The sequence below is a fragment of the Pogona vitticeps genome, chromosome 1, assembly GCF_051106095.1.
Source record: "Pogona vitticeps strain Pit_001003342236 chromosome 1, PviZW2.1, whole genome shotgun sequence".
NCBI lineage: Eukaryota > Metazoa > Chordata > Lepidosauria > Squamata > Agamidae > Pogona > Pogona vitticeps.
In genome coordinates, this window is record NC_135783.1 from 247,897,560 (window position 1) to 247,924,814 (window position 27,255).

At 41.3% G+C, this 27,255-nt stretch overlaps 2 protein-coding genes across 7 annotated transcripts in view; one reads left to right on the forward strand and one right to left on the reverse strand.

The window, feature by feature from the left end:
* Positions 1-13,257, forward strand: part of TKFC (triokinase and FMN cyclase) — a 25,445-nt gene extending 12,188 nt beyond the window's left edge. The window contains exons 12-18 of one of the 4 annotated variants that reach the window (XM_020792328.3): positions 311-448; positions 1,876-1,982; positions 3,598-3,701; positions 4,235-4,268; positions 5,651-5,740; positions 6,155-6,317; positions 12,654-13,257. In XM_020792328.3, the coding sequence (XP_020647987.3) occupies positions 311-448; positions 1,876-1,982; positions 3,598-3,701; positions 4,235-4,268; positions 5,651-5,740; positions 6,155-6,316 (635 nt within the window). In that variant the 3' untranslated portion in view covers position 6,317; positions 12,654-13,257. Of the gene's footprint in view, positions 1-310; positions 449-1,875; positions 1,983-3,597; positions 3,702-4,234; positions 4,269-5,650; positions 5,741-6,154; positions 6,439-12,653 lie in introns of those variants that run through there. The other 3 variants (XR_013540706.1, XM_020792326.3, XR_002300416.3) reach the window with 3 other exon arrangements.
* CYB561A3 (cytochrome b561 family member A3) lies at positions 12,986-23,547 on the reverse strand. Of its 3 annotated transcripts, none has more exons than XM_020792329.3 (6): positions 23,231-23,547; positions 17,980-18,186; positions 17,625-17,833; positions 16,345-16,499; positions 15,394-15,550; positions 12,986-13,299 (listed from the first exon to the last, which is right to left on the reverse strand). In XM_020792329.3, exons 1-6 carry the CDS (start codon positions 23,313-23,315, stop codon positions 13,276-13,278), a joined length of 837 nt encoding a protein of 278 aa, XP_020647988.3. In that variant the 5' UTR covers positions 23,316-23,547; the 3' UTR covers positions 12,986-13,275. The 3 variants fall into 3 exon arrangements, with proteins under 3 accessions (XP_020647988.3, XP_020647990.3, XP_020647989.3); XM_020792331.3 differs by having other exon boundaries at positions 22,857-23,371; XM_020792330.3 differs by lacking the exon at positions 23,231-23,547 and adding an exon at positions 18,884-19,739.
* Positions 23,548-27,255: the final 3,708 nt, after the last annotated feature.

The window sequence follows — 27,255 nt, forward strand, 5'->3', positions numbered from 1 at the left end:
TTTTCAGACTGTAGACAAGTGAAACCGTGGATACTGATCCCACAGATAAGGGGATCCTACTGTATTTCATCACTTTAAAAATAGGACATTTCAGCTGAATCATTACTGACATTCAGTTGCTTCAGTGGATTTTGAGAATTCTAAAGTAAATTTGTAGAACATCCTGAAGAAATGCTATGTTTTGTTACTTTCCTCCTGATATACATATTATTAAAGAGAAATTCATGACAATATCAGTACCTGATATATAAGAAAACAGAAGCTTCCTCACTGTTGAAATAAGAGATCTGTTTACTTCCAACTCTTTTAGAGCCAGCCTCCCTGCACATGAAAAATGTTCTAGAGAGTGTGTGTAATACACTGCTCGGCCTACAGGAGGAGCTTAATGATTTGGATCGGGCTGCAGGCGACGGGGACTGTGGCAGCACTCATGCTAGGGCTGCTAGAGGTTAGTTTTCTTCTGAACTCTTGTCATTCCATATGCAATTAACCCCAACTTATGTTCCATTAAAGTCATGGGATTTGGGACTTCAGTCATAATTATGGCTGGCCCTACACGTTTGCAATAATCTGCAGCAAAGGTATTTACTCTGGGTTAGCTGCAAACAGATGTGACCCCATTTGCAACACACCTCTTTTGATGTGATTCTTCACATTAGCACAACTGAGCCTAGACATGTGGATGAAGCCTCAGAAGGTGACTGTCTGAAAGACGAAGGGATTGGGGATAGGAATGGAGGACAGAAAGCTAAGACTTGGAATGGCTGGGATTTGGGCTGCAAATGTTGAAAGGCAGAATCAGAAGAGTCCTTGTCAAAGCCCCAAGGGTGAGATTTCACCAACTGGGTGACTTTGGAGCATTTCAGTAACCTGCACATGCATGTCTGCATTTCTGTCACACACACACTTCATGGGTTCCACAAAGCCTTCTATTTGGGTGAGTCTTCCAAGGAATGTAAGAGCTGTACACAAGCCTTACTCTGGATTGGGTGCTGCCATAGGGTTCATGTCATGTGTAGCAACAGGAGTAGCTGCAAATTCCATCAACTTTTTCCAGTGTATGTAGTTTTGGCAGATGTCACCTTCCCAAAGCTTAGCAATGAGTTGTTAAAGTTAGGTTTCTGCTGCTTTTGTTGTTTCTATAGAATATAATTGGATTTATTCTTAGTGGCATATTGCTAACATTAAGCTTAAGTAGAGCAGAGAGTATTCTCAAAGAAGCTTAATGTGTGTTCAAACAAGAAGTGTGAGACCAAACATATATATTTATATTTACTGTATTCAATTTCTATATTGCCCACTTAGCAAACTGCTACTCTGGGCAGTGTACAATAGGGGTAAAATGACAATTATAAAACAAATTCTGATATACAAGAAAACAATTTGACAGGCAGCAAAAAAACTGTTAATTGGTGTATACATATCCCTCCCTCCTCCTCCTCCATTTCAATCAATTGAGAAGAACCTCCCCAAAGATTTCCCTAAAAACCTCAATTTTAGCTGCTTTTTAAAGGCCTGGAGGGAGAGTGCCTGGCATAGTTCCTAGGGCAGTGCATTCCACAAACTTATGTGAAATGGTCATCTGTGCTTTTTCTGCTTTGTGTTGCTAAATGGTTTCTTGAGGACTTAATACGGTGTGGTGGTTGGAAAACTGAACACATGAACTGAAAAAAATTGTTTGATCTGTTTGCCTTCTGTTGCAAAATGCCATACCGATTCAGAGTTGTCACCACAGTTGTCTCACAAAATGGGCTAAGTCCTTATCACTTTGTTAGCTATTTCTGGGAATTAAAGCTGAACAAAGCAATTTGTTACATGCTTTTGTGTCCTAAGTAGAAGGTTGCCATCTTTAATCTGTGTGTGTTGTTTTCTCAGCAATTCAGGAATGGCTGGATGCAAAACCTCTCCCTGGGCACCCATCACAGCTGCTCTCTGTTCTTGCAAAGTTGTTGCTGGAGAAGATGGGAGGTTCTTCTGGGGCGGTGAGTTTTGGACAGATGGATTTGGACATTCTGCAGTTGACTTACCTACGCATGGATGCTCTGTCTTCATCTGTTTCATGCACTAAAATGAGCCATTAGTGACTTGAAGTCATCCTATGTAGGGTCAAATAAACAAGGGGGTTCAACCATGGACACATGCATTTATATCGCTTCTGGGCCTGGTAATGTAGCATGTTGAATCATTTTCTTTAATAATATTGTCTCAGATTATCTCCATGATCCAAGACTGCGACCACTCCTCCTGCCTGCTGGCTTACTCAGAAGTAAAAAAAGAAATACATGGGAAAACTTCTAAACTTGTATGGAGGTTTTCCATGGCACACAGCCCATGTGCATGCCCAGTTGCCAACAGGCTGCCTTTTTGTGTGGTGGGTTTCTAGGAGAAGTGGAGACCCAGCATGAAGTGGCTGCTCAGGGTGGGCGAGTGCCTCCAGCCGTACGCTGCCCTTTCCACCCCGATCCTGAGTGTGGAGTACCCTTCCCTCGTGCATGGGGGCAGGGGGGCTTATCCTCCTTCTCAGTTTGCTTCTGGCCCCACTCACCTGTGCCTTTAGTCCCAGGAAGGAAGGCAGAAACCCTCCTCCTTTGCCGCCTTGGGGTACCTCCAGGTTGCAGCAGTTTGCAAGGGAGCAGAGCCAGAAAGGGCAGCTCTCACCCTTACCTGTCCCCCATCCCTGGTAGCTCAGCCCCTTTGCCTGCTGTGGTAGGTAGATGGAGGTTTATAAAGCTGGCCCGGGTCACCTCTCCTGAGGGTGGCAATAGCAGGGGTAGGGACAGGGACAGGCAGCTCTAGGGACAGCCAGGAAAGGCAGCAAGCAGCCCAGGAGACAGCCCAGCCTGCTGAGCAGGCAATGAGCAGGTGGGGCAGCACTAGCCAAGACGGCCAGGCCAGAACAACACAGCCTAAGGAAGTGGCTGAGATTGGGGCCGCCAAGCACTGCAGAGGAGGTGCAGTGGGGGACAGGGCAGAGACCTTGCTCTGTGATCCCTTCCATTTTCCCTGGTGCACATGTTGGGAAACACTTTTACCATCTTATAACATTCTCTATAATCCATAGTTTTCAGCACCTGCGAAGGGGTTGGAATCAATCCCCTACAGATATGTACATTAAGCCAGTCAGACGAATAATTTCTTTTTTGTAAGGTTGCAGTGTATGCACAGAGGGGGAATAGATTACAGTACTTGCTTTTATATGGTTCTTTTCCTTACTCCTCAAGCAGAAAAAAACTGGCTTTACCAGAGCATGCCTGTATACAGTATATTCAAGCATGACATTTTTCATGTTCGTTCTCTCCTTCTCTCACTCACTCACTCACTCACTCACTCACTCACTCACTCACTCACTCACTCACTCACACACACACACACACACACACACACACACACACACACACACACACACACACACACACACACACACACACACACACACACACACACACACACACACCTCAGTGTCTTGATTAGAATATTACCTGTCTCAGGCAAAGGAGTGAGGAATTAGTGATACATTAAAGGGGGGAAAGTTGTGTGTGATGTTTGTTATTACTTTAGACTCTGTTAGAGATGGAAACAATTCATTTTTGTTTACAGCTCTATGGACTCTTTCTGATAGCAGCTGCTCAGCCTCTCCGGATTGACAGTGACCTACCAGCCTGGTCTTTTGCCATGGATGCTGGTATTAATGCCATGATGCGGTGAGTGTGACCCTTGCATGAGAAAAGCCTCATCATTATAAGTGAGGTGTGCTCCTTTTCTGCATGACACACAATGGCTACATTCAGATAGAACAATAAACTGAGATCCCATGGAATGCTGGCTTACTGAGAATTAGCTGCATTCTTATATACACAACTAATTTTCTATATGGTTGGCATGAATGGCTAATCCAGAAATCAGCAGTTTCTGGTGACATTTGGACCCAGAATCATGGATTTACTCCTGAACAAGCCAGGATTTGTAAACTAAGAGCAAATTCTGGTTTACAATCCTGACTTGTAAGGGCACAAGGAACCAGGATTCCAAGTTCAAACATGATGATAACTTGTCACTCTCTGGTTAATGTAGTTGCTGTGAGAGGAAGCAGGCTGTATGCATGAGCATGCAGGTCATTTATGATAAGCCTGGATTTAGGGCCCTGACTCTCCTCCTGTGTGAGTGCAGTCAGCATCTTCAGGGTTGGAGCATGGACATATGTACAGCCTATTCTGCTAATTGTTTCATCTGACAGGTATGGAGGTGCTGAACCTGGAGATAGAACCATGGTAAGTAATGTATCCTAGGTTATCTTAAATCTCTTCTGCTACACTCTTACTAGTTTGAGGCAAAAGCAGTGTTGTGTGCATTTTTTTCTTTGCCTGGAATAATCTGTTACAGACCTTTAAATGGTTATTTTAAGTTGCTTCAAACACCTGCCTATGTCAGGCACTTGAAACTTGTGATTGAATAATACATCAGTTACATTTGCTAAAGCTGTTTCATACACTAGGGTGGAATTTACTGTTGCAGGATCTCTTTGATACATAGGTAGCTAGATGTGATAAACTATCCTGGCTACTACAGTGGTGCCTCGCATAACGTTTGCTTCGTTTAACGTTTTTTTCGCTTAACGTTTATTTTTTCAGAGTCAGATTGTGCTTCGTATAACGTTTTTCCCTATGGGCGATTTTCACATAGCGATTTTGGGACCATGCTTCGCTTAACGTTTTTTTTTTAGGTCCCCTGCTTCACTTAACAATGTTCATTTTTTCAATTACAAAAGTGTCTTAACATGTTGAAAAATGGTTTTAAATGCTTGGAATCGTTAGTGCACCTTCTAAAATGTGTGCATACTTAATTTGGCGTTGATCTGACTTTTCGTTAATTTTTTGTGAATTTTTTTCTCCCCCATAGGAAACAATGGAGCTGTCAGATTTTGACAGCTGTCAAAAGTTGGGGGGAAAAAATTCACCATAAATTAACGAAAAGTCAGATCAAAGCCAAATTAACTTTTGCATCCGTTTTAGAGGGTGCAGAAGCTAATCCAAGCATTTAAAACCATTTTTGACCCTTTTATGACACACTTAAATTTGCAAAAATTGACTTCGCAAAGCCGTTGAAATGTATTGAGTCGGCTTCAATACATTCCAATGGAGGAAACATTGTATCGTTTAACAATGTTTCCTATGGGTTTTTTTCGCTTAAGGATGCCAATCCGTGCCTATTGGAACAGATTAACCGGTTTCGAATGCATTCCTATGGGAAATGGTGTTTCGCATAGTTTTTTTCGCATAAGGTTTTTTTTTTTGAACCAATTAAAAACGTTATGCGAGGCACCACTGTATTACGGATGTTTTTTCTACAAACATGATTAGAGTACTGTTTTGTGTTTGTGCATCACAAGATATAAGTGGCTTTTACTACTATAAAAACCATTATATAGTTATTTCAACCAGATCATGTGTCATTTCACTTCAGGGGCAATGTCCCCATCTAGTCATCTGTGATTTTATAAATGCCCACTCTATAGTGTTACATATAGTTAGTCACATATAGTCAGTCTTCCACTGTAGTCAGTCATGGGGAAATCGCAAGGGTTTCATGGCTTAGGCACCATGGCACATGCGGATCTTCTGTTACCAACCTTGATAAACCCTCTCTTGACTAGCTGGATTCACTCTGTGCTGCTGCTGAAGAACTGAGGGCTCTGAAGAACCCTAAGATTAATCCTCTGGAGATTCTAGCCAAAGCTGTAAAGGTGAGTTCATTAATGCAAGTTAATAATCTATGTATGTTTGGGCAATGATGTGTTAAGCAAATTTTCTCAAGCTATGACTTGGTATCCATGTTTGCAATTGTGTCTGTTCTTTCAGTGAGTCTCATAAAATTATAACCAGTATATATTTATGGAAGTGCTGGAGAACTTTACTTCAGGAATCCAAAAACCCTTAAACACTTTAAATCACTAAACAAAATCCTGTAGTGACATTTTCAGCAGCAGGGTTAAAGAGCACAGTACTGTAGAAAGAGGAAGGTCTGCACTCCAAATGCTTCCTTATAGTTTCAAACCAAGAACCATGCAAATGGCTTTCAGTGGTTCCTGCTCTTACAATTTTGCAGGGGCTGAGAGTGTAGTTATTTGTATTGCATTCATTTTTGCTCTTTTCTACAGGAGGCAGAAGCTGCAGCTGAATCCACAAAACACATGAAAGCTGCTGCTGGCAGAGCCAGTTATATTAGCTCAGCCCGCCTAGAGCAGCCAGACCCTGGCGCTGTAGCAGTTGCAGCTATTCTCCGTGCAGTACTGGAAGGGCTACAGGTTAAACCAGTGTAAGGTAGTGGATCAATTTCTCAGATGTAATACATGTTTCAGTACTTGTTAAAATGTAACATCACTGATTTTCTTTTCTTGTGCATGGCCTCTGTTTGCAATAAATCATACTGTTCCTCCAGTAACATAGCTTTAACATTACCTGCATGAGAGCCCCTTCACAATGAATGGCACTTGGTGTTTCTGCAGCCTCATGTATGAGAACAAGAATGTGCTTTATTTTCTTGCTTCTGTGATCAGTATTTTTCCTCACATTGTGTGAATTTTGGCTGTAATAGAGTGATACCCTTTTTGGATGTGCTTGTATTCTACATCATAGCTTGCAACTATACCTCCCTGCTGGTGGAACCAGTTGTTAGAAGTTTTCACTTAGAGCTTGTATTTATATACTTAACCCCGGGGTGGGATTCAGGATACATTTTTTTGTCATCAGACCATGTTGCAGGCTGCATCAGTGCACAGAGATGTGCCTGTTTGGGTCTGGCAGGAAGTGGAGAGAGAATGAAAACAAACTGCCTGGATGGGCATTTTGAGCTGTAGAAATACTTTAAAAGCACAGAGATAATAGCAATTCAAACAGGAAAGCTTGCTTTTGGTTCATTTCCTGCAATTGTAAGCAACAGAAATGAACAAAAACAAAGCAATCCTACTTGCACCAAAAAAGTAGAAATCCCTGACAGGCCAAAAAGGTATTAGTAGGGGACTGCTTTGGAGATGGGCTGGTTTGCTGCAGCAAAGAAATCATCTGATCATCACTCTTAGGACAAACCAGCCTGTTTCTGCAATGAACCAAAGAGCAGGCTAAAAGCCCATGTAGTCACCCCCTTGGTTACTGTAAATCACAATTTCCTGTTACTTCTCAAATGACAAACTATAATTTAACAAAGGTTTATTAGTTAGGACCTTAAGCCACAGTGTGAAGAGGGTTTAAGATCATGATTAATTTATGGAATCACACATCCCTGTTTCAGATATGTAGTATTTAGGTTGCTGTTTTGAAAAGGTAACAGAAATGGAGTTGATTATAATTGGAAGAGAGAGGGTTCAGGGTATTTTATGCTACTCAACTAAAATGTATTAAATATGGTGTCTTTTACTTTGTAACAAGACTACAAAAAACAGTAGGCATTGTCTGTTAAGGGCAACGCTTCCCAAGTTTGGGTTCCCGAATGTTGGACTACAACTCCTGGAAAACCTGGCCAGCATAGCTAGTGGTGAAGGTGTCTGGGAGTTTAATTCAGGAACATCTAGCGACCCAAGGTTGGGAACTACTGTTAGGAAATGCTGTGCAAAAACTCAGTATTCTCAATCAGGTAACATCAGTAAGTATTGTTGTTGCTGCTTAGTCATTAAGTCATGTCTGACTCTTCATGACCCCATGGACCAGAGCACGCCAGGCCCTCCTGTCTTCCACTGCCTCCCGGAGTTGTGTCAAATTCATGTTGGTAGCTTCAGTGATGCTGTCCAACCATCTCGTCTTCTGTCGTCCCTTCTCTTCTTGCCTTCACACTTTCCCAACATCAGGGTCTTTTCCAGGGAGTCTTCTCTTCTCATGACATGGCCAAAGTATTGGAGCCTCAGGGTTGATTTCCTTCAAAATGGATAGGTTTGTTCTCTTTGCAGTCCAGGGAACTCTCAAGAGTCTCCTCCAGCACCACAATTCAAAGGCATCAATTTTTCGGCAGTTAGCCTTCTTTATGGTCCAGCTCTCACTTCCATACATCGCTACTGGAAAAAACATAGCTTTGACTATACGGACCTCTGTTGGCAAGGTGATGTCTCTGCTTTTTAAGATGCTATTTAGGTTTGTCATAGCTTTCCTCCCAAGAAGCAGATGTCTTTTAATTCCGTGGCTGCTGTCACCATCTGCAGTGATCATGGAGCCCAAGAAAGTAAAATCTGTCACTGCCTCCATATCTTCCCCTTCTATTTGCCAGGAGGTGATGGGACCAGAGGCCATGATCTTAGTTTTTTTGATGTTGAGCTTCAGACCATTTTTGCACTCTCCTCTTTCACCCTCATTAAGAGGTTCTTTAATTCCTCCTCACTTTCTGCCATCAGAGTGGTATCATCTGCATATCTGAGGTTGTTATTTCTTCCGGCAAGCTTAATTCCGGCTTGGAATTCCTTCAGTCCAGCCTTTTGCATGATGTATTCTGCATATACATACTGTAAGTTAAATAAGCAGGAGACAATATACAGCCTTGTCGTACTCCTTTCGCAATTTTGAACCAATCAGTTGTTCCATATCCAGTTCTAACTGTTGTTTCCTGTCCCACATATAGATTTCTCAGGAGATAAATAAGGTGGTCAGGCACTCCCATTTCTTTAAGAACTTGCCATAGTTTGCTGTGGTCCACACTGTCAAAGGCTTTTGTGTAGTCAATGAAGCAGAAGATGTTTTTCTAGAAAACTCTGGCTTTCTTCATAATCCAGTGCATGTTAGCAATTTGGTCTCTAGTTCCTCTGCCCCTTCAAAATCCAGCTTGTACTTCTGGGAGTTCTTGGTCCACATACTGCTGAAGCCTACCTTGTAGGATTTTGAGCATAACCTGAGCTAGCATGTGAAATGACTGCAATTGTATGGTAGTTGGAGCATTCTTTGGCACTGCCCTTCTTTGGGATTGGGATGAAAACTGATCTTTTCCAATCCTCTGGCCACTGCTGAGTGTTATTTATTTATTTTATTTTATTTATACCCTGCGTATCTGGTCATTGTGACCACTTTTTTCTAAACTCACTGGCATATTGAGTGTAGCACCTTTTAAGATTTTAAATAGTTTGACTGGAATAGTTCTTCAGACACTCTGTCCACCAAATCGAGTTCCTTAAATCTGTTCTTCACTTCCACTGTATATTCATAAAGGATTTGGTTTAGATTATACCTGACTAGCCCAGTGGTTTTTCCTACTTTCTTCAGTTTAAGCTTGAATTTTGCTATAAGAAGCTGATGATCAGAGCCACAATCAGCTCTAGGTCTTGTTTTTGCGGACTGTATAGAGCTTCTCCATCTTTGACTGCAGAAAATATAAACAATCTGATTTCGGTATTGCCCATCGGGTGATGTTGATGTGTAGAGTCACCTCTTGTGGTGTTGGAAAAGAGTGTTTGTGATGACCAGCTTGTTCTCTTGACAAAACTCTACAGTGGGGTCTTGACTTGAGAACTTAATCCGTATTGGAAGGCGGTTCTCAAGTCAAAAAGTTCTCAGGTCAAATCTGCATTTCCCATAGGAATGCATTGAAAACCGTTTGATCCGTATCTGCTTTTTTCCGTCCATAGAAACTAATGGGAAGCTGGTATTCCGCCTTCGACCACTAGAGGGGGATATTTTGTTTCTTTTTTTCTTAGGTCAAGAAAGGTTCAGGGAAGGCAGGGAAAATACAGTCCAGGCAGTACAGTACCAGGCAGTCTGAAGATTGTCTCCCAATCCACTCTCTAAACGCTGGGAGGAGTGAGGAAGCAGACAGGCACCCTTTTCACTGGCCAACAGTTAGCTGAAAGTTCAAATTTTGCACTTTCCCTGCCTCCCACGTGGTTTTTTTTAGTTCTTAACTCAAATCTAAGTACTTAAGTCAAGTCAATATTTTCCTATGAGAGTGGTTCTTAAGTCAAAAAGTTCTTAACTCGAGCTGTTCTTAAGTCAAGACCCCTCTGTATTAGCCTTTGCCCTGCTTCATTTTGATCTCCAAGGCCAAACTTACCTGTTGTTCCTTTTATCTCTTGACTCCCTACTTTAGCATTCCAGTCCCCTATAATGAGAAGCACATCTTTGTTCGGTGTCAGTTCTAGAAGGTGTTGTCTTCACAGAATTGGTCAGTTTCAGCCTCTTCAGCATCAGTGGTTGGTGCATAAACTTGGATTACTGTGATGTTGAAAGGTCTGCCTTGGATTTGTATTGAAATAATTTTTGAGATTGTATCCCAGTACATCTTTTCCCACTCTTTTGTTGCCTATGAGGGCCACTCCATTTCTTCTACGGGATTCTTGCCCACAATAATAGATATTATAATTGTCTGAATTTAATTCGCCCATTCCCCTCCATTTTAGTTCACTGACACCCAGGATGTCAATGTTTAATCTTGCCATCTCCTCTTTGGCCACCTCCAGCTTCCCAAGGTTCATAGATCTTACATTCCAGGTTCCTATGCAGTATTTTTCTTTGCAGCATCGGAATTTCCTTTCACTTCCAGGCGCGTCCGCAACTGAGCGTCCTTCTGGCTTTGGCCCAACCACTTCATTAGCTCTGGAGCTACTTGTACTTGTCCTCTGCTCTTCCTCAGTAGCATGTTGGAAGCCTTTCGACCTGAGGGGCCCATCTTCCAGCGTCATATCTTTTAGCCTTTTGTTTCTGATCATGGGGCGTTCTTGGCAAAGATACTGGCATGGCTTGCCAGTTCGTCCTCCGGGTGGATCGTATTTAGTTGGAATTCTCCACTATGACCTATCTGTCTTGGGTGTCCCTGCACGGCATAGCTCATAGCTTCTCGAAATTACTCAAGCCCCTTCGCCACGACAAGGCAGCAATCCGTGAAGGGGTCAGTACATATTACTCAGCCTCAAATTCAACTTCATGCCAAGATTAAGATCTGCTCACAATGTTTATTTCAGTATGGACATCTTAATGTGGTTAACCATAGAAAAGAGTGCCAGTCTTTCATGAGTATCTTCTCAAACACTGCCACCAATGTGATCATTTGAAGTTACAAGAACGATGGCTGGGAGGATGAATCAGCAGAATAATAATACAAAAGCATGAAAAGTGGGTCACCAGATGAAATAAATGTGCATAAAACCAAAGATCACAAGATTTGTACACATGTCTACATGAAATAGAACATCAGTCTTATGACCAGAGCTTGGGAACATTACTTTTTTGGACTACAACTCTCAGAATCCCCCAGTCACCATGACAAATGGTGAGGTGGGGCTAAGTGGCCATACTGGCTGGGGGTTCTGTGAACTGTAGCCCTAAACACTAACTTCCATGTTCTTGTCATTATTTATCATTGTGTTAAGTGTTTCTCTCATTGCTTGTTGCAGATTAGCTACTCAGTTACTGTGATATAGAATAGTAGGAGGCACTGTGATAAACACCACTCTAAAATACAGTAATTCAGATATCAGATATTTTCTTGCATACCAGTTATAAATCCACACACGCATGTATCCCATATTGCATAGCATTCCTAGTAAATGAAATGTTTTCCCTACATCCCCAGAGAGGAACTCTGTTAGTTTGGTGCTGAAATTATACTAAGAGTTGCAGTCTTCTGAACACTTTCATGGAAGTATGTCCAACTGAATGGAAAGATTTCTTCCTAAACACACACGCACGTACATATGTACGTATTTCTGCTATGCCTCTCTGGAAAGAAAAGCCCAGACACACAAGTGTGAGATTAATCTGCAGATAGTATATAAAAGGAGATAAATCTCAATGGCTGTAAAATGAAATGTGCAGGGAAGTGTGCTCTATGGTTAGTCCATAAAAAGCTTGTTCTCTAAATCAGATGTGGGTGATATAGCCTGCAGGCCACATTCAGTCTACGCACTATTTTGAGTTCTCTACAGAAACTTGCTATCAAACCTGGATGCCTCTAAATTTCAGGAACAAACTACTAAAGGCAATCAAACAATGCAAAAAAATGCTTGCTTTGATGGCTTGTTTTTTCAGGATGCTGCTGAAAATTCTGGAATAATGAGAAAACCCACACTAAAGCAAGCATTTTCTGTTTATTTTTATATGTCCGCATTAACTGCCCAGATCTGGTGGTGCAATGGTAGAGGTATAGCAACCAATATCTCTAGAGCAGCGATGGCAAATCAGTGGCACGTGTTCCACCGCTGGCACACGGAGCCCTTTCTACCGGCATGCGAGCCATAAGTCGCCAGATTGCTATTCTCCCCCCCCCCCCCCATGCAGCCAAACCTGAGAAGGCAGGTGCAGCCTCAGTGCTGGTGCTTTGGCAGGCGGATCTGAAGCAGTTGGTGCTGGCAGCGGATCCAGAGTGGGGTCTCGAGGCACCTCCGTGCCAGGATTCCCCCTTCCGCTGCCACTTCTGGTTCTGCCACCGCAGCACGCTGCCTGCTTTGTTGTTGTTTTCCCAGTTTGGGCACACAAGCCCCAAAAAGTTCACTCTAGAATAACATTTCCAATGTTAACATACCATTTTTGCATCATTATTTTTTAAAGACTACTTGCATTCTCCTGTTTAACATGACTAACATTCTTGCATGAAGTGCATTAATGCAATAATGTGTTGCGTCCAAGTTCTAACTGTTGCCAAAGTGATGCTCAATCCTTCACCAGTGGTCAACTTTTCTTTCCCCCATACAGATCAATGGAGAAGATCTATAATGTTTCAAGTGCCATTACAGAAATATTTTATAATATTTAATGACAAAATTAGGATCACTAAAGTATTGCATTGGTAAAAAGGTAATTTGTTAAAAAATGCTAAGGCCATGTACAACTGCAGATATTGTTACTTTCCCATTCTTTAAAAATATCAAATTTTCTAGTCTTGAAAAAGACAAATGAACGATGGGAGACATTTGGGAAAAGAATGAATCAAGCATCATATGGACATCCCGTAAAAAGTGAGAGAGGAAATGCGAACTTCACCACTAAATGCCTAGTGTGGTAACACCCACAAACCTTAACACGAATAGAGTTGTAAGGAATCATTTATTTAACAGATAATTGAGGTTTCTTGTTATCCATGAAAGTATACAACATTTGGGAACCAATAAACAAAAAAGGCAATAGGCTATATGGAGATGGCCGGATGTTCAGTTTCCCACAGTAGCAAGACCAGGAAGTTTAGCTTCTGCTAGTGCACTGATTTGTGATGCAAACATCCATACTGAAGATACCAGCAAGCTGGGTTGCAGTTCTCAGCACAGAACTGGCAACTATGTCACCTCTTCGTAGCTCCCCACAGCTGCTTTGTAACATTTCATTTGGGTGCCTGAAGCAAGGGCTGTAGAGGAGGCAGACCAGGAGTTGTTGTCAAGAGATTTTAAACTTTTGTGAACTTCTAAACATTTCTATATGGCATAGGATGGTCAACCTTGTCATTTTGCAGAGGAAGTTCAGATCAAACATCTAGAATACAGATTGGGGGAAATCCATGGCACTCTAGATGTTATCCCTAAGGGGGCAGATGGAAGTCTAAGAATACAATGGTGCCTCGCAAGACGAATTTAATTAGTTCTGCGGTTAATGTTGTCTTGCGAAAAATTCATCTTGCAAAACGTATTTTCCCATAGGAATGCATTGAAATCTAATTAATGTGTTCCTACGGGCAAAAAAGTCAGAACAAAGTCAAATTTAGTTTACAAAGGGTTTATTAAGTGCTCTTTAAATCCATACATATTGTGCAGATGTTTTTAAAAATTTCAATTAAAAAACTAACTTTTTAAACATCATAGAAAAACATTTAAAAATCAGCAAACATGAGGCAGGAACAAAAAATGGAAAACATTCGTCTTGCGAAGCACAGCCATAGGAACATTCGTCTTGCGAGTCATCAACTCTGTTGCCAAAACCATTCGTCTTGTGAGTTTTTTGTCCTGCGAGGCATTTGTCTTGTGAGGCACCACTGTATATGGAAAACCATATACTTCCTACTTCTGCTCTTGAACTGAAATCCTCTTTGTTCCTCAAAACAAGAAATCTGATAGAGTCTTTTCCTTTTGTCAGGCCCAAATTCCGTATTCCACTACAAGTCTCACACTCATAACATAACTTCACCCCAGTGTTCAGTTCTGCCTTTGTTAGATATCTGTTTATAGGAATGAAGACTGTGTATACTACAGAAGGTGACTGGGAGCATTTCAGTCTTCCAATACGTGATCTGTGGCTCTCTGGTTTCAGTTTCTCAAATATGGTGTGACTCAAGCTTCTGTCTGAATTAACTAAGTACAGTTGTGAATTCTGAAAGTGGCATGGCTTGGCTGTCTGTGCCCCTGTACTGTAGTTACTTCTGTATGCCATGAGAAAACCCATAATTTCTCCACCCTCAGAGGTTCTGGAAAAGCTGCTTTTCTGGATCATAAATCCCAGAGTCCCCCAGACAGTGTCACTACAACTCACAGAATACCCTTGCCAGCATGGTCATTGGCCGTGCTGGCAAGAGGCTTTTGAAAGCTATAATTCAAGAAAGTGACATTTCCAAGTATTGTCCCATTCACTTCCTCTTTAACACTCAAAGATGGCAGGATACTTAAAAATTAGCCCACTCCACTTGTTAATATATGCAATTCTGGTATTTCCCATTTTCCTTCAGTCTCTTTTAATGACCTTAATGCAAACAGTCATTGGGCTCCATCTTTCACATTTGAAAGCAAGGTAAACCAATTTATGTTGAAATCTCAGAAAGTAAAAGGATGTCTGATTTAAGATTAGCAGGAGGGGTTGGCAGGCACAGCTTGCAGGGCCTCATTTCCACAATTAGTAAAACCAAATGAAGTTAACACAAAATCTAAGTATACTAGGATTGGCTCAGTTTTCATAATGTAGGACTCAGTTGTTCTCAACCTTGGGTCTCCAAATGTTCTTGGACTACAACTCCCAGAAATACTGGCGAGCACAGGTAGGGGTGAAGGCTTCTGGAAGTTTTAGTTCATGAGCATCTGGGGACCCAATATTGGGAACAACTGACAGGTTGCAAAATGTACCTTTTCTTCAAACAGCCTTGTGGGGTTTTCATACAACATGCTCACATCGTATAGCTTATAAGGAAACTACTCGCTTGGACAGTAATTCCACAGGACCAACTGAGGTCTCGAATCTTACTATCATACAAATTTGATGCATGTTTATTTGGTACACCTTCAGTCTTCCTTCATCTCCAGAAGACTCTCCAGTGTTCCCATTCCTGCATCTATTGCTCAGACCATTTAGTTGTACCCTGAGCTTAAGACCATTTAGTTGTACAATGAGACTTAAACAATCTTTGAACACTTTTACAATGAAGAAACTCTCTCTTTAACACACACAGTCATTTCCTCATATGAAACTATTTCCATTCAAATTGTCCAGACGTGAACTATAAGCCTACAAGATTCCTCACCTCTTGGAGGTCTTCTGTATTCACCTCTGGATGTTTCCATGAAGGCCGTGCAAGAGCCCACAACACCAACAGTGAGAAGATTAGGATCAGCATCCCAAGTACGTTGGCAAACCAAGCCTCTGCAGGAAGCATGGAGTATGGGGTTGGTGTTTTTGTTCTAGGATGACAAAGAGCAGGTTTGATGAGAAACACATGAATAGTACCAGCAAATCATAAGATTTCATCTGCCAGCCTGTTAGCCATCTAAAATACTCTGTTTAGACTTGTGGCTTGACACATGTATACCCCACTTTCTTTCCAGTGACCCAATGGTGTACATAGCTCTCTTTCTCACCATTTTATTCTAACAATGATGAAGCTGATAGAAAGTGATCTATGGTCACCTAGTGTGTTTTTCATGGCTCAGTGAAGAATTGAACCTGAATCAGTCTAATATTCTGATGATCACTACAGATCACTAGGTTTCAGCATGGTGACTCAAATGTGTTGGGTTCCCACCAACATACTATGGATCTCTACATTTCAGTTTCTATATTATCTGCTCCACTTGGGGTTAAGAAGCTCAAAGACGGCATGCAGTTCAAGACTGCAGCTCTGCAAAAATTCACTTGCCGTGAAAAGGAAGTCATTTCCATGGGCATTCTTTTGGCTACCTCTTTGGACTTTCAATTACCATGAGCTTATTTCCCTTCTATATTTATAAGATCTGTTGCTACTGTCCAAATCTGATACCTATCCAATCTAAGCAATTTTCATTTATTTTATCTGCCCTTTCTGGACTGCAACTGGTAGACCACTTAAGTTTTTCCTCCAGTGTTTCATTACCTCATCCATTAATTGTTACACCTGAATCACAAACTCCATCCAATTAAAATGATCAGCAGCAGTTTAACATGAAATACTTGCTCCCCGGATCAGGTACACATACATCCTGCAATTTCTACTACTCACAGTCGGAAGTAGAGCTTTTCATTGATGCCAGAGATGGAAGCTGCCACAACCAAAACAAGGATGGCTGAGCCAAAGAAGACATGGATGGGCTTGTAAAGGACTTTGAACCAAATGGGGGCCCAAGGCAGCAGGAAAGACAAAAATCCCATTAGCCACTGAATAGGAGATACAACAATTGGAAATATTCAGAGCATGGCATTTACATAGGGATGAAGGTTTTCTTGATACACAATCATTCTGGAGAGCAAAGCAAATAATGTGGTAACCAGATTTGTAGAAATATTATTTCTCACATTCAAAAACTCATTTACAGTAGGTGGTCACAAAGCAAACAACACTTTGAAAAACGGGAAATTATCAATATGTTAATGCTGTAGAACCTTCTATTGCATTGAACTGTCATTGGTACAGAACACCATTACAGTGTTTTAAAAATAAAAAACATTTGGAACAAATTTTAATGTGTGCATGTTCATGAGGTAAACCTGGCTGTGAAATGGAGGGACAGAGGAGTTAAATACAGGTTTTTTGGTTCTGGAGTTGCAGAATCCCATAGCTAGGATTTCCACAGCCACAAAGAAACACAATATTTGAGAGATGGGGAGCTAGAACAAATGTAATGCACTTTCCAGGAAGAAAAAAAACACAGGTTGGCATCTTTAAGACAGATATATCTCTGTTGATGCCATATATGGATAAGAATAACTCAGTGCTACAAGACACTGCAGTAATTCACTGGAATAATTGGCTTACATAAATCTTAAAATAAGTTCAAACATAGACTGCAGGTAGTCACTTTCCTAGGAGGATGAAAGTTATTTCCATGTTCAGAAAAAGTGTGGGAGCATATTTCAGTCGTCAGATGCTGGAGACAAATAAGATACATCATCACCGTCCTGCTTTGCTTAGGAAAAAGCTCAGAAGTGGCTGCTGGAAATAAAGCTGAGCTCTAGATCACACCCAAGTAAAGTGAGCTTACCAAAAAAAAAAAAAAGTTGGGGGGAGAGAGGCTCAGAATCTGCCAGTCTGATGGTGGGAGATTCTGCTAGTTATCTGAAACAGTAACACTTAAGTGCTGGAGCCTTTCCAATTAAGCAGCTACCTTTCTTTAGCCTTTATGGTTAAATGCTGTTGTGCTTATTAATTTGCATTTGTCCCCTTTCTGGAAAACGGATGGGACAAACATTTGAAAAATAATACAATAATTGTTTTAAATGAGTTCTCATTTAAAATTAGTTATTCAACAAATAAGTTATCTGGGTTTGGGTTTTTAAACCTACCTGGCAGGAGAAGAGTAGCACAGCAGATAGTCCTAGCCAGCTGTGTAGGGAGTACATATTGGGAATTCCCTGTTTGTTGTGAAACTCAAAGACAGCAACCAGTCCCAGGACAACTAAGATAAATGCTGTGAAGGCCAGTGCTGCGTGCAGCAGCTTCCATGGGAGCTTGGAGCCCTCCCAGGAGAGGGGTACACGATAAACTAGTGCCGCTGCAAGAAAGGAAAAAGTCAGAATCAAGATATCTCAGGGATCCCTGCCCTATACCTACCCAGCCAGTAAATGACTCCTTCCTAGAGTCTAATACTGGGAATTTGGGGGAAGAATCAGAAAGGAACTGGATGCTCTGTCCACTTACCAATGCCATACAAGACCAGCATGCCTGTCACCATGAGCACTGGGTGCCAGTTAAACATGTGAGAAGATCCATCCCAGGCAAAGCCACCAAGCCAGTGGTGGCTCCAGTACACTGTGAACCCCACACACAAGATCCCCAAAACTCCAAGCACGATTGAAAATGGCAGGAACGAAACAGTAGGCATTTCACTGCTAGTAGGTAGCACTCCTGAGAAGACAGACAAGACACCAGCCAACTGTAAAAATGACAGAAGTTGCTACCCGGGTGCTGGATTATATCAGTTACTTCCTATTCTTCCTTGATTTCTGCCCTCCTTGCACAGTTCTGCTTTCTTTCACCAAACTGCTTTACCTTCAGTCTTCTGGAAGAAGCCGTGCTTCAATTTATTGCTTGTGCAACCAAAAAGGGGAGGAGCCTGAAGGGCTGGATCACAGGAAGTTTTTAATTTAGTGCAGTACTAAGTTATGTTGAACACAGTCAACATCACTGGTGGAAGAAAACTCCCTAGACTGCTTTGAAGCAGATCACATTTTAAGTGGACATGGTACTCTCAAAATAGAGGACTGGACAAGTTACTTTTTTTGGATTCTGGCCCACAGAATAATCAAACCAGCATCATATAATCATGCAAGCTGGGGAATTCTTGGAATTGTTGTTTGGAAAGCAACTGTTCCAAGTACAGTTCAAAAGGCAAGTTCAATAATTACAAATAGCCTGCAATTAGTATTGAGTCCATGTTTGTCAAGGCTAAGCTGCACCAAAATGCCAAGTGATCATTCACCAGTCATCTCTACCTAATATCCATGATACTGAAAAATATTTAGAAGTACATGCATGAGCCCCACTGAATGTTAGTCAAGAACTAGAACCAAGACTTAATTAATTAAATGATCAGGCAAGATACCTCTGTTGATCAGATCAAACTGCAGTCAGCCCACCCGAGTCATTCATTCTGATTTTCATGTTTCTTCTGTAAGCTGAGGCACCCTTTATACAAGTCACTCCAGCACTCGAAGAAGAGCTAAGAGTACAGTAGCTGTTATTGGATCCAGCCTGATCTTATGAAACATAATTGTATTCCAACAAAAAAGAAAAGTCACTGTTGCCAAACCATCCAAGCAAGAGGAACAAATCACTTCAGAGTCTTTATACTTCTTCACTTGCTGCCCCCACAGCCAGGATGTAGACCAAAAACTTCCCACCCGAACAATAGTCCTACACAGATGTTGCACCTGCAACCATGGCTTCCTGCAGGGTGACAGCAGTCATGAGATAGCTTCAACTTCTGCTTTCAAAGCAGAACTGAGTAGATCAAAAGAGTGTGTGTATTAATAGTCTGTGAAAGTGACTGAAACATCTCTCTCCACAGGCCAATTCAAGAGAGAGAGAGAAAGAGAGAATCATATTTTATGAAGGCAGCTGTTCTCCCTCAATCATATGTTGAATGTTTAGCAGAAGACATTACAGCAGAAGCTTCAATGAAAGACCTGCATATCAAAGATGCTAAAACCACAATGTTATACACCCACTGACTTCTGCACAAACCAACCATGATCTTTGTATTTGATACCTATATTTTGATGCTATTTATCAATATCTGCCATGTTGAATCAGCTCACATTAAAAAATATAAAAGTTAGTCTTTAAGGTGCCACTACATTTTTGTTTTTATTTTTTAAACTTTTTTTCACTTTTTTTAGTCCCACACCGACTTATTTCCAGAGGAAGGAAAGGAAACTAGAAGTGGGAAAAAAACAAAATGGGTTCTTTAAAAACTCATCTATGTTCAGAAAAAGTTGATCTATTGAATTTCAAACTCCAGACACAAATACTAATTCAGCCTTTAAAACTATTTAGGTCTGTTAGAACATTTCTTGCACAAAACAGCTACATCTCCCACCCACTCTTCACAGTCTTTAATGTTAAGAATTGTTAACACCTAAGGAGACCTAAAAGCTACCATGAGGCACAGAACTTTTTCATTTGTGGTCCCTTCCCTCTGGAACAAGTCTGCTACAGAGGTTTGCCAGGCACCATCCTCCCTCTGTTTTTGGAAAGCTAATTAAAACCAAATTATATAAAGCTCCATTTTACCAGTTGTAAATATTGCCCTGAAATAATCAAATGGGTTTTAATTTGTGTGTTTTTATTTTAAAGTACTTTTAGCTAGCAACAAGGTTTATTGCTTCTCAGCCTCTAAAAACTATAATCATGTGTGATATATGGTATTTTCTTGTATTTATTATATAGTATTTTTATGATTTTATTTTATATTGTGAAGTGCCCAGAGAGTGGCAAGATTAATAAGGCAGTATAGAACTGGAAATAAACAAAATTTTAAAACTATTGTACTCTGTTTAAAATAAAAATGCATGATATTTCATATTCTCATTGCTACTCCAAAAGTCTGTAACGTTCAAGGGAGCATTCCCAAGTGAGTCATTAAAATAAAAGAGCCATGTGGGTTGCAGCTACAATCACAATAGAAAACCATTTCTAGGTCTCAACACAATTGTTATATTTGAACAAAATTCAGCTACCGAGTTTAGTTCCCAGCTTCTTATCTGCCCAGAACTTTGAAAGTTCAGCAAACTGAATAAGGACCTGAAGTAGTTATGCCCCTTAGCCTAACCTTAAGGATGTTTTATGTACTGTCAGGTAGCTTGCAACTTATGGTGACTCTGACAGGGTTTTCAAGGTATGTGTGATACTGAAGGAGTGCTTTGCTTCCCCCCCCCCCAAAATTAGCTTCCAAGCTAAACGGGGACTTGAACCCAAGTCTCCAGAGTCTTAGTCCAACATTCTATCCACTACACCACACTGGCTTCCACATAATCTTAAGGATAACCAATATTATACATCTCTGTGATCAGAACATTGAATTCAAGATACACAGTAATCCTCTACAATCAAAACAGAAATTTTGCACAATGCATCATTAATATGTGATAAGCACAAATGTCAGTTACAAATAAGAAACTGCTGCTGTACACCTCACAATCAGCTTTGGGCCATCTCAGACCACATATACATCCAGAAGAGTGCCCTCTGATGGCACTGAGTGCTATCCAACCAAAATTTTTCTTTATCCACACAGCACTGTCAACCTGGCGTGCCATACGGTGCCAATAAAAGCAAAAAAGAGGCACAGGCACACAGACATTAGGAACATAGGGCTCTGTCTCTGACAATAAACTTTGGTTCCTCACATTGTATATCTACAGTATATGATCAGGATGGTGTGCTGGAGTATGCTGCTTGACTCGGGATATGACACAGTTAACTGACATTCAAAGCCCAAGCTCCTTATTCCTTAATATTTGTAATTATATTGGCTATATTGGCATGCTTTGCAGTATTTTACATTGTGTATACAGAACATTACTGGCTGTGTGATTTGGAATAACTAGAGTGTACAGCATCAGTCCCTTATCCCCTTCTTGTTTTACCTATAGCTGGGATGCAGCTACTGTAATGCTAACATATGGATATAAAAAGCTTTGGGATGCACAGGACTCAGTGCTGTTCCACAAAAGACAATCTCTGGATATATGTGGGTTAGATTTGGAGCAGCCCAAAGCTGCCTGAAGAATGGCTGGCACCAGTTCCTTATTTATAATGATTACTTGGGTTCATCACACCTAGGATGTGTCATTGAGAATTTTGTTGTTATTAGAATTACTGCGTATTTTAAAGGAGATTAGTCCCATGATTGTAGACATGTAAGATATTTGGGGGGGGGTGGTGTCTCAGCTTACACTGAGATGGAAGGCATTATTATTGACTGAACATATAAAAACTAGGAACTAGTAATAAATTTCAGTATTACTCAGTATTATCAAATATGAGAAGTGAGAGGCAGGGTTTAAATGGATGACAGGGAGAATTAAATATTGACAACTCCTTGAAAATGCTGGTCACTGTTCTAATGTGTTATTACTATATCCCCTGTTTCCCTGAAAATAAGACCTAACCTGAAAATAAGCCCTAGTATGATTTTTCAGGATGCTCGTAATATAAGCCCTACCCCAAAAATAAGCCCCAGTTAAGTGAAACCCCACCCTCCACCACTGTGCAGCAACTGGAAGAAGATGACATAACTGTAAAATAAAACATCCCCTGAGTATAAGCCCTAATTCGTTTTTTTGAGCAAAAATTAATATGACCCGGTCTTATTTTGGTGGGAACACGGTGATATTACCATATAATATTGGTACTTTACTTTTGTGGCCAGTTCAAAAGCTTTTTTTTTTTAAAGCCACAAATCAATAAGCAACTCTCAATAGAGAGTTTCTGACATTGCTGATGACTAGATTCTGCCTGTATGACCGAATCTGGCTATTCAGCTTTGAACCTCATTGCCATGCTATTCAGTGAACACGGCATATGACTAGAAAAACAGAAACATTGTGTGGAACCAACAAGTCACTGTTTGTTGGTCCAAAACATCTTGAAGCAGAGACTCTCCCAGCAGCTGGGCGCAGGGATGGCCCAAAGCAAAGCTAGACAAATTATTTTTTAAGTGTACACACAATAACATGTTTGGGCCATCCATAACTGAACAGGTGGGATGGTGCTCTAGGCTCCAGATCATCTTCCTGCCACTGCTCAGTTATGGAAAGCATCAGCATATAATTATATTCACCCTTCTTATTGTAAACTTCCAAGTCTTGGAACAAAGCTTATACAGTAGTTTGGCAGAGAAGTCTGAACAAACTTCTGTTCCTCTCTCAGGGTGCTCATATATAGGAACGAATGAGCCAAGAATCAACTTTAAGTCTCAGAGAACCACAAATAGTCAAGTCCTGTGAGGTTTAATGCCCTGTTCTTAGAGACAGTTGGGGTGGCATCAGTCCAATGGGGCAACAGACACTTACCTCAACTGCAACACCTGTCAGATAATGGAGTCTACCAAGTAAAGCACAGTCTATCGACTGAATCGAAGCAGCAGCGCCTACAGGAAGTATTTGTCAGCAAATCGTTCAAATGCATATGAGGAAGGAAGACTTCGGCAATAATAAAGCGAAGCTTTCTAGGGCAGCTGCATAATAAAATGCTTAAAATACCAGGTAAAATTGTAGATACTATAATCCTTTAATGGGAATTGCTCATTAACGTCAAAACAGACATAACTGCAAATTCCATTGCAAAGGGCAAGGATCACGGCCATTTCCATTTGCACCTCAACAGTTACCAGGCAAACGTAACCACAGCCACAAAAACCGAGAAAATACAAGCCCTCTTTCCCAACCTCGCTTCCGTCTGAGACGCGGGGGACGACGGGAAAAGTAGTTCCAAAGTTCTGCCTCCCCTTCAACACTGCCGTTCCCACTCATCGCCTTAAATTCGGGACCCCCGTGAACTGTTCATAGCCCTGCCGAATCCGGCCTGCTACACGGTGGATCTCTGGGAAATGTAGTTTCGAGGGCGGGCGCTGTTTATCGCTCCTTGAAAGGAGTGAAAAGGCGAAGGTGATTAATTTTCTCTGTCTGTTTAGGCGATTTGAAAACACTTCTTTTGCTTCAAGCTCCTTGCTTTGCTTCTCTCTGTAAAACAGTACACCGAGCTCTCATGCACACGCCATAACTTTTCTCCGCTGCGTCAAAGACGCAAATTTGCGTCCATCTGCTTGTAAAAGATCACATTCCCATGGGGTTTCTAATTTTTTTTTCTTCCGTGTCCCAAATAGCAGAGGTAGGGGGAGATTATTCAAGCAAATAGGTACATGAACAGGAACTACATCTACTTGTTTGTCTCAAAAAATTGTCTCAGTTCTCTGATGAAAAGACTTTAGGAATGGCCCACGTACAAAGAGATACTGTATGAACATTAAAAATCAAATATATTTCCAGGTTTCCTGCAGGGCGGAACGACGCTGCTTCTCGTCCTCTCCTGCCCCCTGCCTAGCTGTCACATCGCAAAAAAAAAAAAAAAGGTAGAATGAGCGCTGCCCGGTTGACGCAGCCTGTTTTATTAAGTCGCCATCCTGTTCCTAAATTGTTGTTATTCAAAAATACAAGACGCAATTTTTGACTGGTATTATATTATATAACAAATGTATTATATAACAAATGCAAGTTTTAATCCCAAACCTAAGTATCAGTTAAATATCGGTACAAATGCAGTAGGAGGCGACACCTTTATAGATAATTAAAGAAATTATACAATCTGCTAGCTTTCATGGTTCTGAAAGTCCACTTCTTCAAACTTGCACCAGTACGGTTGTTAGTACAAAGACCTTAAGAGTCCCCAAAGTTCACAGTAGATAGATTTTGCCAGGTGTTTATCTGAGATGTGAGTTATAATTGAGCTATATATGTGCTGTTCTTAATACAGTACTGTACTGTATTGCCAATTTTCGCAGCTTTGATGGTGTTATTTCAGAGATCTGCAGCAGATGGTAATATTTTATAAAATTCCATGGCATTGTTCCCAATGCTTCAATTACTATTGGGACCACTGAAATGTGTTTCATCCACAGGTTAGTTATTTCTATTGCCAGGTGTGATTGGGTTCAGTACTCTCTTTGGGCAACCCCTCGTTTTCGGCAGGAAATAAAACTGGAGACTTTTTATAACATTCAAACTGTCATTTTTATTATCTCCACTCTCCTCAAGCACATTATTCATAGGATGAAAAACTCTCAATTCTGACAACAGGCCATAACTAGAAGAACCAAAACTTTCCCCATATTCCCATTGACTCGGGGGGGGGGGGGTTCGCCAATGCCATTCCCAGTACTTCGGTCTTCGGGGAGGAGTACGCCTTAGAGCACAAATTGCCCCACAACATGAGTACCTCACCCAGCCCCTCTTATGTGGCTTGTCATAGAAATGGTTGTGGGCTATCTCTGTCTCTCTGTAACTCCAACTCACGCGTTGCCACAATCACAGTCCACACCTGGGTCAGGAACTGTGCAGGTTTTCCTCCCTTCAGGTTCGGCTCTGGCAATAGTCCTCCCACCTTTAGGTTTGGGAAATCTCTCAGCAGTCCTTGGGTCTTAACATATTCAACTTCCCTCCTTCTTGCCTCCTCTTTCTTCCACTCATGCTCCTCCAAAACCAAACTGAACCAACGTACCCCCTCATCACTTATATCCTCCTCCCACACTGTCACCTCTTGCTCCACCTTCCTTCCCCTGATGTCCTCCTCCACTTTTCCCACCTTTTCCTCTAATTCAATTTCCTGGATCTCCTTTGTAACTGTCAGTTCTTTAGCCACTGTCTTTTCCTCATTTTCATTATCCTCTCCTCCTTCTACAGCCTCTATCACCACAGACAGCTCGCTTTCGCACACTCCTCCTTCACATCAGGTCTCTGTATTTTGTTAATTTTTCCAATTCTTTTTCAACTCTGACATCCCCTAGAATTGCAATGTCAATTATCCAGACATTTCTTTGTACTATTACTGTTATGACTTGTTTATTATGCTCAAGGTGTCTATCCATTTGAATCCAAAAGTCCTACAAGATTTTAACTTGGGTCATTTTCTGACACGTGCTCTACCTGATGTTCCCACAAATTCCAGGATATCATCACTTGATCATGATTTTATGATATTGCCATTTTTAGCTCTATTCTGTCTAGTTTTTGGATCTTATCATATTGTATATAGAGAACTGCAATTTGTCAAGTTCAAATTTCATCTGAATATCTTTGCTAAAGATCTACTGTTGTTTTTAACAGCAGCCTAATTGTGTATTGAATTCAGTTTGCCTAAAACACCTGAAATTCTGTTGTAGATTATTACTATACCAAATGGGACTTTTGGGTGCTATTTTATACCCTCTTGCTGGGGCAGGACCATGTCTGTAATGGCTCCCCCAGCAAAGACAATAATCTACCTAGGGAACTGGCTGTGATTTCTATTTTGCTGACTTTTAGAAGCCTGAAAAACATTTAATCCCATTTTTCAGAGAGGTAACTACATTAGTTAATCTTGCTGTGCAGCAGGACCAAGAGATGTATTATGGTAGTGTGTAAGTTTTTCCCCATCTTTTTTGTCCCTACCATCAGATGAATCTGGTGCGTGCCCTTCATTCTTGCAGTTCTGAGAAGACATTACAGGACTGCACTGATTATATTGTCTGCTATTTTCTCCTGGTACCTTATGGCAAATAGAAGGGGAAGACATGGAGGCAATGACAGATTTTACTTTCTTGGGCTCCAGGATCACTGCAGATGGTGACAGCAGCTATGAAATTAAAAGACACCTGCTTCTTGGGAGGAAAGCAATCACAAACCTAGACAGCATCTTAGACATCACAAAGGTCCGCATAGTCAAAGCTATGTTTTTCCCAGTAGTGATGTATGGAAGTAAGAGCTGGACCATAAAGAAGGCTAACCGCCAAAGAATTCATGCTTTTGAATTGTGGTGCTGGAGGAGGCTCTTGAGAGTTCCCTGGACTGCGAAGAGAACAAACCTATCCATTTTGAAGGAAATCAACCCTGAGTGCTCATTGAAAAGACAGATCCTGAAGCTGAGGCTCCAGTACTTTGGCCATCTCATGAGAAGACTCCCTGGAAAAGACCCTGATGTTCGGAAAGTGTCAAGGCAAGAGGAGAAGGGGACGACAGAGGACGAGATGGTTGGACAGTGTCATCAAAACTACCAACATGAATTTGACCCAAATCCGGGAGGCAGTGAAAGACAGGAGGGCCTGGCATGCTCTGGTCCATGGAGTCAACAAAGAGTCGGACACGACTTAACAACTGAACAACAAAAGCATTATCACATTGCAGCTATAAGTGTCCGTGTGCGGTGGACATTAAGACAGATACTCTTCAGGATTTGTTCAAAGAGAGCCAGCTATCTATGGACAATCACCAGGTTTTTACCATGGCTGTGATTCCGGGCACAGACACCCGAATCAGCAAAGATAGACGCTCTTTCTGACAGAAGTAGTTTCGTGTACCTTTCAAAAAATAAAGCTGAGAAACGCAAGATAAGCCAAAGAAGTGAAGAGGCGATTCATTGTAGCTTTCATAGGGAGGTTCATCTCAAATCTCAGCGCCACCTGTCCTGCAATATTTGCAGAGCACTATTCTGCTATACTGTACATCCCTTTCTTATTCACACCCAAGACAATAATGTGCCTCTGTCAGTTTCCATTAGCAGATCTATTTCTTCCAGAGTCTAAACATATTAAATTAGGCATATTAGAGCTCTTTTACTGTGAGCACAAATTCCTCTCTTAACCGCCGCCTTCCCTCCCGGGACGGTTTGTAAAATGGTTCCCAGGCGAGCGGAGGGAATGGCCGGCTCCGCTCCCTCCCG